The sequence below is a fragment of the Catharus ustulatus genome, chromosome 6 (genome assembly GCF_009819885.2).
Source record: "Catharus ustulatus isolate bCatUst1 chromosome 6, bCatUst1.pri.v2, whole genome shotgun sequence".
NCBI lineage: Eukaryota > Metazoa > Chordata > Aves > Passeriformes > Turdidae > Catharus > Catharus ustulatus.
Genome location: NC_046226.1, coordinates 7,078,047 through 7,095,702, shown reverse-complemented (window position 1 = coordinate 7,095,702; position 17,656 = coordinate 7,078,047). Strand labels below are relative to the sequence as shown.

Below are 17,656 nucleotides of genomic sequence, written 5' to 3'. Positions count from 1 at the left end.
CCCATCTATTGCTGAGTTGTTCCAGATCCTGAATAATCTGAAGATCAAAAAGTTGCTGTAGAAGTGGTATAGAATGGCAATGTATTTCTGTGCACCAGGGAATGCGAGAGAGCTCTACAGCAACTGCAAAAGCAAAATAAAGTCGATTTATATATTTATTTCCTGTTATTTAGACATATGTACTGGGCTTGGCAGTATAAAAAAGGGTGTTCCCTTAACTAAGAGCTGCTTGGAGTTATTGTCACAGGGTGTTGAATAAGAGAGTGTGAGGCTCACAGGTGACCGTGTCTGAGGATGGCTGTGGAGCTCTGGATGCCTTTGGCAGGGAGTGTCCAGCGGGGAGGGAGCTGCCTTTCTGACAAGGAAACCACATGGATTGTTTGTGGGCTGTGCCCAGTCCTCACCTAGCAAATTCTGAGTAATGCTGTGGGCTTTCTGAGCTGGCCAGGAGCTGTCATCCCAGCATGCAGATCAGGATGTACCTTCAGGTTTTCCTGTGTTTTCGGGGGTGGGATGGAGCAGGGATTTTGTTCCTGGTGTCCCTGAGGGACTTGATGCTGCACATGGAGCATCCCCTGCAGCCCCAGCTTGCTCTTGGCATAACACTGAATCCAGCTCAAGGTGTTTTCTCATCTCAGTGGGCTGAAATTAAAATAAAAAAACCTAAATGAATAATGAAAACCAAACCCCATGATTTTGCTGTTATGTCATGCTGGAGCTTATACAGGAAAGAGGAGATAAGAATAAGAATGCATAAGAAGCTGAGCTTTCCCTGTGTCCATCTGGGGACTTCCGAGTGAATTCCTAGCTTGTTTCTGCACCTTTTGTCATAACTTTGGGATATGTTTACTAAATACTGGTGTTTTTCCTTACACAAACATAGTGTCTTAGCAATGTGCAGTTCCATAAAATCCCTACTCCAGTATAGACATTGTCCCCTCTGTGGAGGGAGTGAGAGCAAACAGTTGGATTGTGTAGCATGCTACTGGAAAATGCTGGGAGACTGTTGTGGTAAATTAGCATAAAGTAGAATATGTTGCTGACTAAGTTTATACTGCCAAATGAGAAGGGAATGGAAATCATGTTTTCAGGGTTCAATTAAACTCTTCTCAATGTATAAACAGGGCTACAAAATGTATATTTTATGTGTATGTATATTATTTAAGCTAATAAATATGAATATTTTGAAATATAAGCCTGAGCTCTTAGACAGTGGGTTATGTATGTAGAACAGCTCTCATATAATTATTTGTTTCACTTGAGAATGAAGTATTCCTGTGACTTCTGGGATAAATTAGTGGGTCAGTATCAAGCAAAGTAGCAATTTTGGCACTTGCTCTGAGTCTGCTTGGATGAGAATTATGAGTTTGGTTTCCTGTGCTCTTGGTTCAAGCTTTTTTGGAAGTGTCTGGGCATTTCTGTATACATTTCATAGAACAGCTCTGTAGTTGAAGCAAAATGAATGTTGCATATTTTATTTGGACAGATGGCAGTTTCAGAGCACTTACTAAGCAAGATACAATTTTTGCATTCTTACAGGAAGCATGTACAGATATATAATTTTATCATTATTTCATTATGTACTTAATGAGCTGAAGAAATGAATTGCAATGCAAATCCTGGACTGCCTTGTGACTGAATTTAAGGTGGAAGGTAACTGTAAGATTGCTGTGACAAACATGTTTGTGTTCTTATATTTAATCATCATTACAGAGCACAGGCCTCTCATGTCATGCAGAAAAAAAAATGGTGATCTGGTAAGAATCTTATCAAAAGAAAGACAATAATCCTCTTAAGGATTCTTGTGTCTTAGGTCAGGAGGCCATCATGGGGTTTTTGCAAAGGTTTGTTTCTTAGTGTCCTGGAAGTTGTAAACATTTTTAATTGTTTTGCCATCTAAGAAACTTGGAAACAATATCCTGTTCGTTATGAATGATTGGTCTTGCCACCATACTGCCATTAATTTACAATGAGAAAAAAAATTGCACACGTTGTAGCAAGATAAAGTTGAAGTTGGAATGTAATCCATCATTCTCTCTAAAATTAAGAGAAAAAAAGTATGAGATAAAAGAGATTTGAGCACAGCACGACCAAGTTGAAATAACGAGCTGAGACTTGGTGTCTCTTTTGATGTTTTGGGTTCCTGTGCTCTGCTGAGAGCTTGGGAATGGATGGAGGATGGCAGGGTCCTAGAGAGCAGCCAGGGAGTTAAAAATACACTGGAAAGCACCTTGAACTGTTAGAGATTTTATAGGAAAGGGAGACAGCAGTAGGGTGATTTCCATGGAGCACTAAGCTGCCATTTTGCAGCTTTGCTCTATATTGGGTGTTTGAGAAGTGCCTTGGAAAATGAGGTGGCTTTGTTTACATGGTGCTCCTGCCTCTGGTCTTTGGGATGTGATTTAGGGTAGGGGGGCTGAGCATGTAGTTAAGTTCTTCTTACTTCGCATTTACTCTACCTGTGGCTTTTGCTATTCAAATATCTACAGAAAAACCTGACTAATTCTGGTGTGCAGCTCCTCCTGGTAAGGGCTGAAAGGAGCTGGTGGAGGACTCTGCACTGGAGGCATTACCAGCTAGAGCTGAGCAAAAATGTAAGGAGTAACACTTGGTCTAATCCTGGAGCCTCACAAAACCCAACTGCAAGGATTTCCCATGTAGAGTCAGTCTTGTATTTGTAACTGAGCACGATGCTGACATTCGGGAGATCATCTGAGTTTGTGGATATTTTGATTCTTACACTGAGAATGTTCTAACAGCTCTGGGAGTTGCAAAGCATGAACTGGTTGTGCTGTGTTTTAGTGCTGTCTCCCAGGTTTGGTTTTTTTAATACATCTGGCTGAATTAAAAGGTTAGTGTCAGAAAAAACCCAGAAGCAATAAAGCATCCAAGAAACAAACAAAAAACAAATGGAAAGTTGCTTATATTTGTATACATGTAGAATTTAGAAAACAAACAGTGGGGATTTTTTTTTTCTTTCTTCTAATAAAGAACATTTTCAATCCATTTTTTCCCCATTTTCTCAGAGAAGACTTTGAAAAGTAACAATTAAGTATTTCGTATGTAATTCCAGATGGTACTAGGCAGAAAGTGCATGGCAAAGGTATCCTGGTGACTTCTTCACTAACTCTGGTCAGTGTTTCCAAGTGGCAGCACAGACAGCTTTCAAGGCAGCAGCTATCTCTGGTGACTATTCAGCAAACTCAGTGACTTCAACTGAGTGAATGGTAACTTGTACTTTGAAAGTGCAGTTCAGTAAAAACCTGCTTCAAACAACTGGCATGAGCTTTCTGAGCCAGTACAGAAGAAACTTGAGTCAATCCAAGAAACTGACCACAGTAACTCTCAGTGTTTCAGCAAAGTGTTTTTGTATTCTTTTGGTACTTTATGCCACATGTTCAACTTAGGGAATGGAAATAATACTTATGTGTATTTTTGCCAGCCTTCTTGCTTCCCTGGAAAAGAAGGAAATCACTAGTAATTGTTTTTGAAATATTAGTAAAAACTGGGGGGGAGAGAGCGAAAGCAACCTACAAAACCTTTGATCAGCCTGGGGCTAAAATATAAGTGTTAATTTGATGTCTAGGCAAACTCACCCTAAGTAATGTAATTGGATATATTAAAGATGTCAGAGTGTCAAGAACCTCCAGATATGTGGCTGCTTAATCAAATCTAGCCCCTAACCTCTCACTCGTTCATTCTTGTTTTGCTTAAACACTTTGAGCTACTACTTTTTTTTTCCTTTTAAAATATTCTACTTTCATTGTGTACATATTCTGCAAACATTTTTTTCCTCCATCTTCCAAGTCTCTTGCTCTACCTCATTCTCTCTCTCTCCTGGTCTTTTATTAATTTGTTATTTCCCTGCCTTCTTTAACTTCCCTCCTTATAATATTCTCAACCTCTTTGCCATTATTTCATCTCTGCTGGAATTTTTTGGTACACTCATCTACTTGCTCTTTTTCCATCAATTTTGCTCTGAAATAATTTGAATCCTTTTCTTTACCTTCTCTTTTCCCTTCTTTGACCTGGATCATTTTTGACTTGAATGGACTTACAGGTAGAATATTTAAACTTTGACTGTCGTGGGGTTATTTCATTACACTCATCCCAGTTCTTGAAGAACTAATGGGGAAGTGTTGAAAATGTCAGTTTACTTAAAAATGAAGGAGTTTACTTAAAAATGAAGATATTGCTGCTTGATTATGAAGAGAGACAGTTCTGCTGAGTGGTGATTATCAACCCAAGCATCAGGGACACTGTATAGGCCAAATATCTCGTGAGTCTCTATTTTTATGGGACAGCAGTTGGTGTACCAAAATACCCTGGCAGTCTTGTCTCCCATTAATTGCTCAGGAATTCTCACTATCCACCATGTATTTCCTTGATTACATATCATTATCTGAGCTGTTTGATGTAGCTGTTTGATAACAGATTCCTCATGTGATGAGTGATGGGAGTACCCGAACTTGTAAAACCTAAGGTCCCTTGGAGTGTCTCTGCTCACTTGAGGGTGCACATCATCAATGCCAATTTGCACAAACACAGACCTTTTGCAGTGAGTATTAATGGAATAATGTTTTGTTATGGCTCATAAATAGCTTTGACAGCCAGGCTTGTGCTCTTGGTTCACTTCCAAGTGGAAGGATGTTCACAGCACAGACATCCTTGGTGAGAATGAGCAAGTGTTTGTCACAGGTTAACAAACCATAGCTCAGAGTTTTTTCCTTGAAACTTTACTGTGGCTCTGGATTGAGCTGTATGAAAATGAAGAGACTTAAATTATTGCCTGCACCATGCCTGCTGTGGAAACAGGCAAAAAGTTCAACTGAAACTTCATAAAGTGCAAAAGTACCGTTTTGAAAATATGGTTTATTAAATTTTTTTTGTTAGTTTTTAGCACTTCATCCATGTATTATTCTATTCAGGGGCTGAAACTTGAGGTACCACATGTGTGAGTAAAAGCAGAATTTTAACTAATATATGTACATTACAAAATCTGGGCAGTTTATGTGATTAAGTATACATCTATTGAAGAGTACCCTGTTTTGTTTGTAGTGCTACCCCATTTGCACTCAAGGCACTCAAATGATCTGTTAGATCTACACTGAGTTTAGAATACCCACTCCAGGAAATGATGTTTGTTGAATATCTGTGAAATGACTGAGGAGTGTTACAAGCAGTGGAGGGATTTATGGATCCAGGATCCCTGTGAAACCACCTAGGAGACTCCCACTTGGTGAGAATTTGCTCACTTTGAGTAGGGGCAAATTTATGTCCAGGGAAATAATTATCAGTTTTGTGACAGATTATCTGAAGAGGCAGTGATTGTCAGGAAATTAGTGGATTAAGTCCTGTGTTGCATTTCTAATAATGCTCTTTGAATGTGCTGGAAATGGTATGGTAATGTGCTTTTTCTTTCTGAGTGTGTTCACTCAGGAAAGTCAGCTTGAGTTTGTCTCACTGTATTTATTGCTGTGTGAATAATTTTGCTGGTTAGATTTTACATATTTGGAACACAGTGCCTAACTGCTGCCCTGCCTGTATAATTATTAAGTCTAGAGAATGGGTTGGGAAAACAACTTTGAGAAAAGCACCTCTTATAAATGAATGATTACTGACTTGCTAAAGCGTTCATAATATTGACAGCCAGTTAGGAAAATTAAATCTATGCAATCAGGATAGTGAATATTTTTCTCAAGAAGTGTTTGTGTAAGAAAAAGAGGGCAAACATTTGTACTTCTTGGAATGTTAAGACCAATATTCTGCTGTGAAAAGTGACCTATAGAAATGTGGTTTTTCTGTATTTCAGGAAAGTTAGGGAAAGCTCTGAGCTGGATTTCACTAGGCCTTTTTTTGAAGTCAGCTTCTCAAAGAAAACCAAAGAGCTTTCAAATTCAAATTTGCCAGTTTTATTGGAATGAAAACTAGAAAAGTAACTTCTTCCAAAATAAAATCTTCATAGTGATTTGTGAGGGTTAGCTGTAGCAGAGTTTTATGACCACTGCCCTCTTTGTGCAGGTAGGTTCTTGATGCAGGACTTGGTTATATTTAATGTGATTTGATGAGTGGCAGCAAAGCAGAAGCAGTTTTGGGGTTTGGAAGATTTTTTTTGTCACAAGCAGATTTTACTTAACTAGGAAAATAATTGTGCTTGGTTTACTTAGTAACTGGAAGATAGAAAACTTGAAGAAGAGTTGAGGAATTACTTTGCTATTGACTGGAAAGGGAAAGTTGAAATTTTACAACTTAATTGAAAGAGGAAACAAAACAATCTCAGGGGTGGAGTGAATGCAGAGTTCTCAGATGTTGGGACATTATAAGGAAGTTCTTAAAATTAATGTGAATAATGTTAGTCTCTCTTCCCCATTTTGAACTTATTTTGGTTTTAGTATGTGTTTGTATTTTTTATGTTTAATGTGGTGTTGGCTTTTACTATCATATGAGAAGATGATGCTAATTCTCTATGCAAATGTCATCTTCTAGCTAATGAATATCAGTAGTGTATATACTGGAAGTAATAGTTATTCTGAGCATTTTGATTTTAATGTTTCATGAATGTTCTGATAGTGCATGTGTGGGTGAAGGGTAGCATGTGTGAGCAGACTCTAGTTCTGCTTAATGCTTGATACATAATCTGCATGTTTTGTCTTGTTTTATTCTGATTTTGAGCCCTATACTGCCCTGTGTCTGCAATCTCCTGGCTTTTCCTCACATCTGCTGCTTTGAGCAACCCAATCCTTCCCCACATCTTCACTTCTTCACTTCCCAGCATTGTATCCTTCATTGCAAAACTACAGGCAGGAGTGGATCAGGGAACTGATCCAGGTCCTCCCCCTTCCTGGCTGTTCACTTGCCAGGGAGAGGAGAGCCAGGGCTCACTTCCCTGGATGCAGTTTCTCTGGTGCATAGTTTGTTTCCTATAATCCAAAATGTGTTACTTGTGAATTACTTTAATTAAAACATGAATGTAGTATAAATGTTAATATGTTTTTATTGATGTTAGAGACTTGCAATAAAAATGTGCTAGATTTTTATGTCTTTAGCTCATAAAAGGGTGCAGAAGGCAGAGCCTGATGAGAAGGGATGGGCTGCTTGGATTAGGATTATTTTGGGAAAAGGCTATTAAGAGAGAAACAGAATTGCTTTAGCCATTTTAGAATTAGTATTTCGACCCTTGCAGTAAAAAGTGATGGTCCATGTCTAAAAAAAAAAAAAGTATATAGCACTTTCTGTCAGTTTTTCTGATAACTTTATGAAAACTTGACTTTAAAGCTCTGATTCTGTCCTGATAATCAGCATTCAGATGTATGTGCTTTCACTAAGCCGATTTCCTTTGAATCTGTGAATACTCCCTGTATTTCAAAAGCTCTGTACAGTTTTGAATGGCTAAAGAGAAAACTGACAAGCCTGAAAATTAAATTGTAGCAAAGACCTGAAAATGAGGAGAGTTCTCACAGTCATCCAGACAGAAATTTATCTTGCTTTAAATTTTGGTTTTAATTAATGTATACTCCTCTGTGCATTTGCCATAAATCACACATGCCACTTAATAGTGTCACTTTGATTTTATTTTATAGGTTATTAAAGTATTATGTGTATTTACACAGATTTATTAGAGTGGTTGCTCAATTTTCAGTTCTTTTATGTGAAAGTAGATACTGGTAATGGTAATATTGCAGGTTATTAAATTTTGGGAGCTAAATGTTTGGCTGTGTGTTAGCATGGGAGTAAAATTCATTGAAAGCTCTAAGTGTCTGCTGAGAAGAAAAGGGTTTGCTGTCTTTCATCAGCCAGCTGTGAACATCTGTAAGGAACTGTGGGTTTCATTCCAAGTTGCTGCATTGAGGAGTTCAGGAGTTCTGCTGTGGGGTCTGTAGATATGTGCCCCAAATACCAGAAAAAGAACCCCCCACCCCAAAATATCACACCAGCTAATGCCATGGTCTGTGTGGGGAGCCTGGGAACATGAAAAAGTGATTTTATTTATTTGTACCACCTTTTCCTTAGGACCCCCTAATATTTCAAGTATGTTTACTCTCAAATACTTCCCCTGTTTCCAAGTACAAACAACCTCTGGCCTTAGGTAACCCTGTTCCCTAGGCACCCCAAATTCCCAGGAACATTTGAGAAAAATTACTGAGTGAAACATCTTAGAGTTGTATTCCGTAGTGTGAGTGGCAACTTGCTTAATAAAGAAAAGCAGATATGACCAGAACAATTGGTTTGTGGGGTTTTATTCTGTGGGGCTTTGAGGTTTTTTTGTTGTTTGTTTGTAGGTTTTTTGGTTGGCTGTGGTTTGGTGTTTCTTAGCTTCACCTATGGTTCATATGGTCTGTTGATGTAGTCAGGCTGGCATGGATTTCATGAAGGGTTTTAGAGTGGTTTTTCTTGAGAAGAATGTAATTATATTCTTTGTTTTGTTCCCACACCTCCAGACACTTAACTGGAGAAAGAAAAAGAAAACAAACGTTTATGACTTGTTTTAATGCTTTAGTAATTTAAAAATTTTTATTTAATATGAACCCTGCTTAAAATGACTGTAATCTTGAGTCATATGTATGAGTCTGGTTTTAATTTGTGCTGAATTGTATCCTAATGGATTCTCACTTGATTTCAGCCTGTTTTTCTTTAACTGTAAGTTCTTGTTGGTCAAAGCAAATATGTAAAAATCATGTAGAACATGATCATTATGGTCATGTAACAACATGGATTGTGTTGGTATCTTTTAAATATTTTCAAGGTCTGTGATGGATTATAGTTGTAATAAAGAAAAGAGTGTAAGTTTTAAAAATAAAGCTTTTGAAAAGTAACCAATTACACTTTCCTTTTTTGTTTTTCAGCCTGTATATAAGGCTGTTTTTGGAATAAGTTTTCATCATTTAGCTGTTGCCTGCTTGTTAATAACAGTGAATTCTGAAGTCCATTCATCTCTCTATTATTTGAAGGCAGGTAGTCAAGAGAGCAGTCCCAGAATCCCTTCCCCAGGCCCTTTATGTCCTGTAGGGCTGTAACCTTAGAAAGGTCGTGCATAGAAATGATCTTTTTTGTTGCAGGTGAAGGCTAATGAGTTTCTCTGTCTCCTTGACTCATCTCAGGTTTCAGCTCTGCCTCCTCTGAGGTGTTTGAACGTGTGAGAAAGCTGGCCAGTGGAATAGCTTTAGGGTGCCTGGTTTTGGGACCTTCTTTTTCCAGAGGTGTTTGTGGAGGATTCTTCTCCCATGTGGATTCCCTCTTGAATCCTGTCACTACTTCAGTGCTGTAAACAGAAACAGGTTGAACAAACTGTTGCATCTTTATTTGTACTGCAATCCGTGTTTATTCTTTTTAGTGTTTAAGCACTGGTTTTAATTAAATTGAAGCACTGTGTTTAAGCAAAACAGATTCGTGGTACTTAAGCCTTAAAACTACTTAAAACTACCATACAATTACTACCACCTCCCAGCATTTGCTAAGTGTTCTTTACTGTGACTTACTCCTGTGTCAGCAATGAGAAGTTCCATCTTAGATTGGCCTTTTAGAAGTCCAGGTTTTGAGAAATAAACATAAAATCTTCACTATTACAGTTTTTAAGTGAGATCAGGAAGGTCAGCCAATGGATTTTGCTGCTGAGGCAGGCGTTGGTGCCTTAAATAAAACCAGGTAGCTCAAAGGACAGACCTTCAGAGTAAAAATGTGGATTTCATTTCTACAAGTTTCTGCTACAGCTGTCTTCTTGTGTACATGAATATGGGATAAATGAATCTGTCTCTGTATTCTTTTAATGTGTTTGGTAAAGTAACCAGCAACTAAGAAGTTGACATTCCTTTTATAGTATTAAGTCCTTTCATTTCCTGAGAATTAAGAAAACAGAGCAAAAGTAGTGAGTTCTGTTACTTTATTGGTCAAGCACATATTATTTTTTGTGAAAATGTTCCTATTGATGCATGTTATGTGTTCATAGTACAGCAAAAAAAATCCTCACTGTATTTCAGTGAAATTGATTTTCCTATGGAAAGTGTCAGCGTGGGGGTAATGATTAAAACTCAAAAGTTGTTTGTGGAATTATGGTCTTGCTGTGTATTCATATATATGTATTCATGTATATTCATACAGGGTTATAAATGACACAGTGTTTTTAGAAATACAAATTAATCAAGCCTGATGTGTTTGACAGTTCTTTCATCCTTCTTTGGAGTTTAAGTTAACGATGGTGAATTCCAGCCTCCAGTCAAAGTAGTTGTTTATTGCAAAATTAAGTCTTGAATGCTGGTGTGTTTCCATTCTCTACTTCAGCCTGGACTTTCTTGGTGAACTTTATTTTCCTAATAGCAGTTGGTGATTAAATTCCTTCTACAATACATTCAAGATCTCAAACTCACAATAGTAATACAGTTCCTCTAAGTGGTTCATTTGTTAATCTGAGCTCTGTTTTACAAGAATTGTATGAATGCTGCTTTCCTTTGAAATTGATCTTCAAAAAGAAATCCTGTTTTGTATAATAAGATGCCAGACTCACAAAGATTTCCTTTCTTGTTTCATAGACGTTCCATCTTCAGAGCAGCCTGAATTGTTCCTAAAGAAACTTCAACAGTGCTGTGTCATTTTTGACTTCATGGACACGCTTTCAGACCTTAAAATGAAAGAATACAAGCGCTCCACTCTTAATGAACTGGTGGACTACATTACAATAAGCAGAGGCTGTTTGACAGAGCAGACTTACCCTGAAGTAGTTAGAATGGTGAGTTCTTTTTTTCTCATGGTCTCTTTTTAAATCCACTTGCAATTCTATTTACACACTGTGGGCAAAATTGAACCCTGGAGTAGGTGGATTAAATGATGCCTTTGGCTTGTATTTGCTAATAGACATTGCTTGGGGATAATTCTCCAAAGACAAAAATATTAATTTTTATATATTTCTCATTAAAGTGAAATAGATTGTAGTTATTATAGTGTCACAAATGTATGAAAGGAAATCTGGATTGTTTCCTGATGGAGAAAACCAGCAACCGTAAAATCAGAGTCCCTCACGTTTTCTCCAATCTACCTTCCCTCTCCTCCCCAGCATAAATAATGGAATAATTTTTGCAAGTTTCTTATCTTTCTTTGAACTTTCTCTCAGCTCTTGGTGTCTGCTTTAGGCAGAGATAGCTTAAAGTATGCATGGGTAACAATTTTAAAATAATAAATGCTAAAATTGTTGTATAGGATTGTTGGGAAAATGTCCTGGCTGGGTTATGTGGACTCATTGTTGTTAGAGTGACCAAGATTGCTCAACTATAAAGCCATACCTTATATATATAAATTGTTAAATAACAGTGTTTTCAATTTAAAAATGGAAACAGTACCAGATGCTGTATGGTGAAGAATGTTCATTGCAACTGGCAAAATCTCAATCACTGCTTTAAAACGTTTGTTCTGTGCTACTGTACAGAACCCTTATAACCTGTTCTCTAAATGAGAAAGCAATTAATTAAATACAGATTTGGTGATGTCAGTTTCCTAATGATACTCTGTCATCATGGAATCCTCTAGCTATGTGCTGTAAGAAGAAAAATGTAAATAGTTTTTGGATTGCTTTGTGTATGCTCCTCATTTCTTTTCTAACACACAGATACATGCTGTGTTGCTTGTCTGTAATACTTAAAAATAGCTGTAAATTGTGACAGAACCATCAAGCAGTTAATCATGAAGGGAAAAAAGAGAATTAAGGGTTTATGAAAAAATCTTAATATGGTTTCTGTGTGTGTATGCATTGTCAGAAAGCTTCTAATTATGAGATCAGATTCTTCCCCTTCTCCCTCACCCTCTCTTGCCCCCTTCTGCACTCGACCAGTCTTGTGAATGAACTACTTGCTGTGCTATTTTTTCAGTATGTGAACTCATGCACCATTCAAATACCAGGCAGAATATAGAATGACTTTTTTTTTCCCCTGAATTTTTCTGCTGGTGCTGTACTGTAGTATCTAAATGGTTTGCAAATGTTAGTTTAATCTAATGTGTACCCCTTGTGATGAACAAAGTATATCACACCCTTTGCATGGAAAGGATGTTGATGCACAGATAAATACAATAAAGTGGGGGACTTTTTCTGTAGAGGATGCCTCCAAACTTATCTCCTCAGAGAATTTAGTAATTTTTTAGCATTTCTGTTGCTGAGGTTGTGTTCTTGTGTTGACTTCAGTTGTTGGCTACAGCATCAGCTCTTGAATAAAAGCTCTACAAGTTAGTGTTGCCTCAGCTTGGGCCCCAAGAAACAAGAAGAATTTGATTTTTAACTGCTTATAAAGTTCAATTTGAATCATAAATCATAATCTGTGGAACAATCTGATTTTGAACTGTAGAAGAGATGCAAAACCCCTTTATTATCATGTCCTACTGTTCCTGCAGTCACTTGTATTGATTCAGACAACAGTTTTTAACTTTAGGAAATGATGAATTGCCTAAAGAAAAGCATGGTTTTGAATAATTTCCTTAAATATAGTCTGTATCTACAATGTTGGAAGTTATTGGAAATGAAAATAAACCTGAATGCTTCCAGTGGATTTTATAGATATTTACTAATGGAGCTTAAGAAATTCCAGTTTCAGCTTAGCTCCTTTTTGATAGAAGTCTGTTCTCTCATCTTTTCCTTTCGTTGCATCATGCCCTTCTTCATTCTGCTTTCTTCTGCTTTGCATTTGTGGTGCTGAACCCAGGCTGTTTCCTCTGCAGTGCCAGGATACTGAAGCAGGGGAGAGCTGTGAATATTCTCATGTCCTATGTCTGGCTACTCAGTGGCCCCTGACTACTCAAACCTGATTATTTTTACAAGTAAAAAGATGCTTAAGTATTTAAGGAAGTGAACATGATTTTTTCCTAAAGAATTTCCTGAAAAAACGTTAAGTAAATGTAGTTGTAAATTGTAATTTGAATTTTGGATGGAACTCTAGCCTGCAACAGCCACCTGAGCTTTGGTGAAGGCGTAAGCAGTTGAAAGCTGGAGTCCCCTGATTGTACCTGTCACAACCAGTGGTGTTCTTGGAGTATGTGCTGCTGGAAAACCCCTTTGGTGATTGTATTCCATGGCAGCAGGATGCAGTGCTCTGGTACAGGATTTGTGTGAGTGAATCCATAACAGATGCATGAATGATTCCTGAATGCTATTGCAGTGTTTCTGCTAAGCCACGTCACCAGGGCTTTTGAGGCTTGCAGGTATTTTGTTTTTTGCAGATAGACTGTCTGGTAAAAATGCTCTTTTTATGTGCTGGTCCTCACCTATTAAAGTACCACTTTGAACACATTTACACAGGCCCTAGAGGGAAAGGTAGTTATTCTAATATTATATAGAATAAGTTTTCAGCACATGCTGCCTGGTGAAGAGATGGCATGAGTCACTTGGTGCTGAAGCACTGTTTTTTAACTTGTTCTTTGCTCTAAGTACATGTTCTTGTTTCAGGCAGTTTTGTGCCCATAATCAAACATTGAGACAGACTTAAATGTGCACAGTTTACTTCATGAGTGCAACTACCACCTTCATATGCTTTTGGGGATTTCCACCAAGGTCTCCAGCTGTGTTCACAAGGGAGCTGTCACGTTGACAGTCTCAGACCTGTCATGTAGTGAAGAAAACAACAGCATCTACATCCTGACAAAATTAGCATCCCCACTGCCTGCCTGCCACAATTGTCATGGGAGTGTTTTGATTGAAAGACCAGGATCTTAAAACTGATCAAAACAGGACCCAGTTGTTTTATGTCCCTTTGAAATGTCCCTTTCTATGTCCCTGTTATGTTTAGTGTTTATGAATCTAAGAATTAATATTTCTTGCTTGTTCTTTTAGGCTACTGTGATTTGAAGGTGAAGGGAAAAAAGTTCTTTTGTGAGTTTTAGCATCATTTAGGAGCAGGGAAAAAAGCAAGTGACACCCATCTAAAACTGGTGTTTTTAAAGTTACTAATATTCATAGAGAAGGATTAATGGCTAAAGTGTTTTCTCACCTAAATAATCTAAAATGTTCAAAAAAGTAGTATCTGTGGAAGAGATTTCTTTTGTTCTAAGGTTTTATATTGTGTGTGTATGTTAATGATCTCTGTTGATGACCCAAAAGGTTTTTGGCTCTAGACATACTAGGCTAGGAAAAGGTTACCAGTAGAATTCTTCAGAAGAACTGAGATTTTTTAATTGCTTCTAAAATACAAGGGTTTGAAAGAGTAATTTGTAGTAGCCAGATAACTTCTGGATGTTTTTCATGCTAATCATCTAAAATTTATGCCATTAAAAGCTTTACCCATGCTTGTAATATCACATGTTTTCATCTTCTTCTCTTGAGCATGTGATATGATGTTGTGTATAGCTAAATGTGAAACCACTTGGCTGTTTGTCAACCTGTGTGCAAATCTGCTTCCTTAAACCACCCTCTTTAGCTTGATACAGTGCCTGGCATGTTATTTGTTATTAAAAAAAATAAAATAAACCGGAATCTCCTAATGACCACCAAAGCAAGTTGCAGGGGCCTCATCCATGTCATCAATATCAGTTGATGGGAGAGTGATTGGGATTTGTGTTAATGGCCATGAGCTGAACAGAATTATTCAGGAGGGTATTGCTCAACATGCTTCCCCTGCAGTTTGATGTGTTGTTCAAAAGGGTAGATGACATTCTTTAGAATTAGGCAAGTCTTAGGAAAAATGGCCTTGCCAATTAAGCCACATTCTGCTAAGAAGGAAATGCCAGTGATAGGACTTTGAGCCAATAATTGGACACTTAATCTAAAATTTATCCCTGTCTGAGCAAAATGTGGAGGCTTAAACTAATGATACTGATTTTTGCTGGTAGATTAAGCAGTGGTAGTTGCAAGAAATAAATGTTTGTTATTATCTGTGATATCCTGAAGGGTGTATGTGGTTGAGCTGTTTGTGTTTGATGGATGTTAAAACACAAATTGAGGAAACTGATCTGTTTAATTTCAAAACTGGATGAAAAAATTGACAAGCTGTTCAGCTGAGAAGTCTGGATGAATCTCTTTGTTGGTGAGCAACCTTTCAGCTCTCCTACTTGCTTCTTTAGAAATTGTCAACCAGGGCCCTGACGTTTGTGCAACATCAGTGTGTGTTTGCCAGCCCACAGGAGATGGCTAATGAAACTCTCTTCAGATACATCTTTTAGAATGGAATAGTGATACTTTGTTCTCTTTTCTAAGTGCTGAAATGCCTCTGGCTTCCCATTGTCATCTATCTTTTCTGTAACGGCAAGTCGAGTAAAATAAGCCTGTAATTTCTGTACAGCCAGAGTGAAACATAGGAGATGTCATGTGGTGTAGAAACTGTGTTAAGCAAGACAAGGAAAGAAACTTGGTTAAATCAATACCCAAATAAACACAAAAAAATGCATTTTAAATGTCAGATTCTGGTTTGGATTTTTTTTTCTCTCTTCTTTCTACTGACATAAATCTAGAGAGATTGCATTGAGTTTACTGCAGGTTTGTCTCAACAGATGTGAGGGCAGAGTCTGTTCAGGAGTTTGTTTGTGACAGACCCATTAAACATAAAGAATATCTTGCTAAGCCGTGATTTATTATTTTTTTTTTTTTAGCATATTGAGGAACCTATTTTTAGGAAGTGTTCTAGCTGTTAGACTTCATAGGCATTATGGTTTTTATATTTTCTATACCTTTAACCATGCCTTATGACTAAGTATGGCATCTTCTGAGTTTCTGTATTGAATATTCTTGGATAGAGATATTTCTGCAGGTCCACCTATATTCAGTCTTACCTTTTTGATTTAACAAAAACCCTGCATGTATGTTCCTGTTGCTTCTTGTATTAGATTTCAAAATATAATAGTGAATGTGATTTTGAGTCTAAGGGAAGTAAATGAAATCATATACTCTCACATGAATTGAAAAATCGTATCCCTTTGTAATGGCAATTTTATATAAGTTCAGGAATTCTGTAAAAGATAAGGAATTAATTTTGAACTTAAATTGACTCAGAAGTGGAACAGATTTTGAAGCCATCTGAAATGCTGGAAGGAAAATGCAATGTCCTTTGACCACCCACCCAAATGTTTTTTTTTTTTTTTTTTTTTTTTTTTTAAATAAAAAATTGTCATGTAGGTGCAGCCACAATGGAGCAAACATGCTATTTAAAAAAAAACCGTAAAAATCACATCATATTTTAAATTCTGTTCTTCTTTCTTTAATGTGAGAGTTATCAATTGTGTAGAAGCAAGAAAAGAATCTTTGATTTCTTTATGCATTATTTCCAAATACTTTTGTTAGATATTTTTGTTATTCACATTCTTTATACACCTAGCTCGTATTAAACATACAATGCTTATTAAAAGAAGAGGAACTGATGTTCTGTGCTCCTCACAAAAACTCAGTTGGAGGCTGCTCCTCTTGCAGCAGTTGTCTGTAATTGCATTTACCTGTATCCGTTATTCCTGCAGTTGGTTACGTGGGCCTTGCATCTGTCAGACTTTATCTGCAGAACAGTTCAGTGACTGGTCTAAAGGAAAGAAATAAACTGGAAAAACACTTTCTTGTTCCAAGCACTTGAGCTACATTTATTTATTTATTTATTTACTTACTTACTTAGAAGACCTTTACATCCCCACACCTTATTTTGGCTGTGTCATCCTCTTAAGTACCTGTAAAGCATTTTGTCTACGGACAAGTATAGTGTTAATCTTCTTCTGAGGGATTGTTTTCCTGGGTTTTGAATTGTATGTTTTGTTCTTTACTTTGGAGTCCAGGACAGCATGAGTTTTGCAATGCTGTCTAGAGTTTGAGTTCATGCATTGGCAACCTTTCACTTGGTCTCCTGCCTGCTCTAGAGGTGATGGGCTCTTTCTGCTGGTACCGTGCATTAATTTATTGAAGATACTTGAACTACTGCTGTAATTTTTCAGACTGTATTTTAGAATTACCTGGGCACAGATTAAATGAAAAATTCCTCCACTGAATCGTCTGAAAACTTTTTTACAAGGAGAGAGTGATGAATGAGGTTACTGATAGGGTATCCAGATACAGTTCAGGTCTAGGTGACCTGGAGAGGAATTGCAGAGCACCAATTTCCAGCAGCCCTGGTTGGACCCAGGGCTGTTCCTAGGCAGGGTCTGGGCTAACGCTTCTAATTCAGATCCAAAGTGTTGTAATCCACCTTGATTCTTGTTGGAGTGAACAAGATTAGAACAAGGGATAATGGCTTTAAACTGGAAGGGGAGAACAAAGAGCAATGACTTGAATTTGGAAGGGGACAGGGAGAGATTATGTGTTAGGATGGAATCCTTGACTATTAGGTTGGTGAGCCACTAGCACAGGTTGCTCAGAGAAGCTGTGGCTGCCCCATCCCTTGTTTAAGGCCAGGTTGGATGGGGCTTGTAGCAGCCTGGTCTGCTCTGCCTGTGGCAGAGTGGGTTGAAATTAGTTGACCTATAAAGTCCCTTTCAACCCAAACCATTTTGTGGTTCTGTGGGAAGTTTCAGGGTTTGTAAATTTGATTTCTTTTGGGCAAAGCATCCACTGCAGGAGTATAACTACTGCTTTATTCAGGATATCAATAGAAAGCAACTGCTCCCTCTAAACATGCATGGTGTGGACATTGCACCTGAGCACCAGCTGTTTTGTCCTACAAACTCGCTCCTGTTGTAGTTCTGCCAAGAGAAACATTGCCCAAGGATCTCAGGCTTGCTG

The 17,656-nt window shown here is 37.6% G+C and overlaps 1 protein-coding gene across 3 annotated transcripts in view; it reads left to right on the top strand.

Annotated features, from left to right (window-relative positions):
• PPP2R5E (protein phosphatase 2 regulatory subunit B'epsilon) overlaps positions 1 to 17,656 on the top strand; it is a 73,845-nt gene that overhangs the window by 30,933 nt on the left and 25,256 nt on the right. For all 3 annotated transcript variants that reach the window (XM_033062448.1, XM_033062449.1, XM_033062450.2), the window contains one exon: positions 10,524 to 10,720. In XM_033062448.1, coding sequence (XP_032918339.1) covers positions 10,524 to 10,720 — 197 coding nt within the window. The remainder of the gene's footprint in view (positions 1 to 10,523; positions 10,721 to 17,656) is intronic.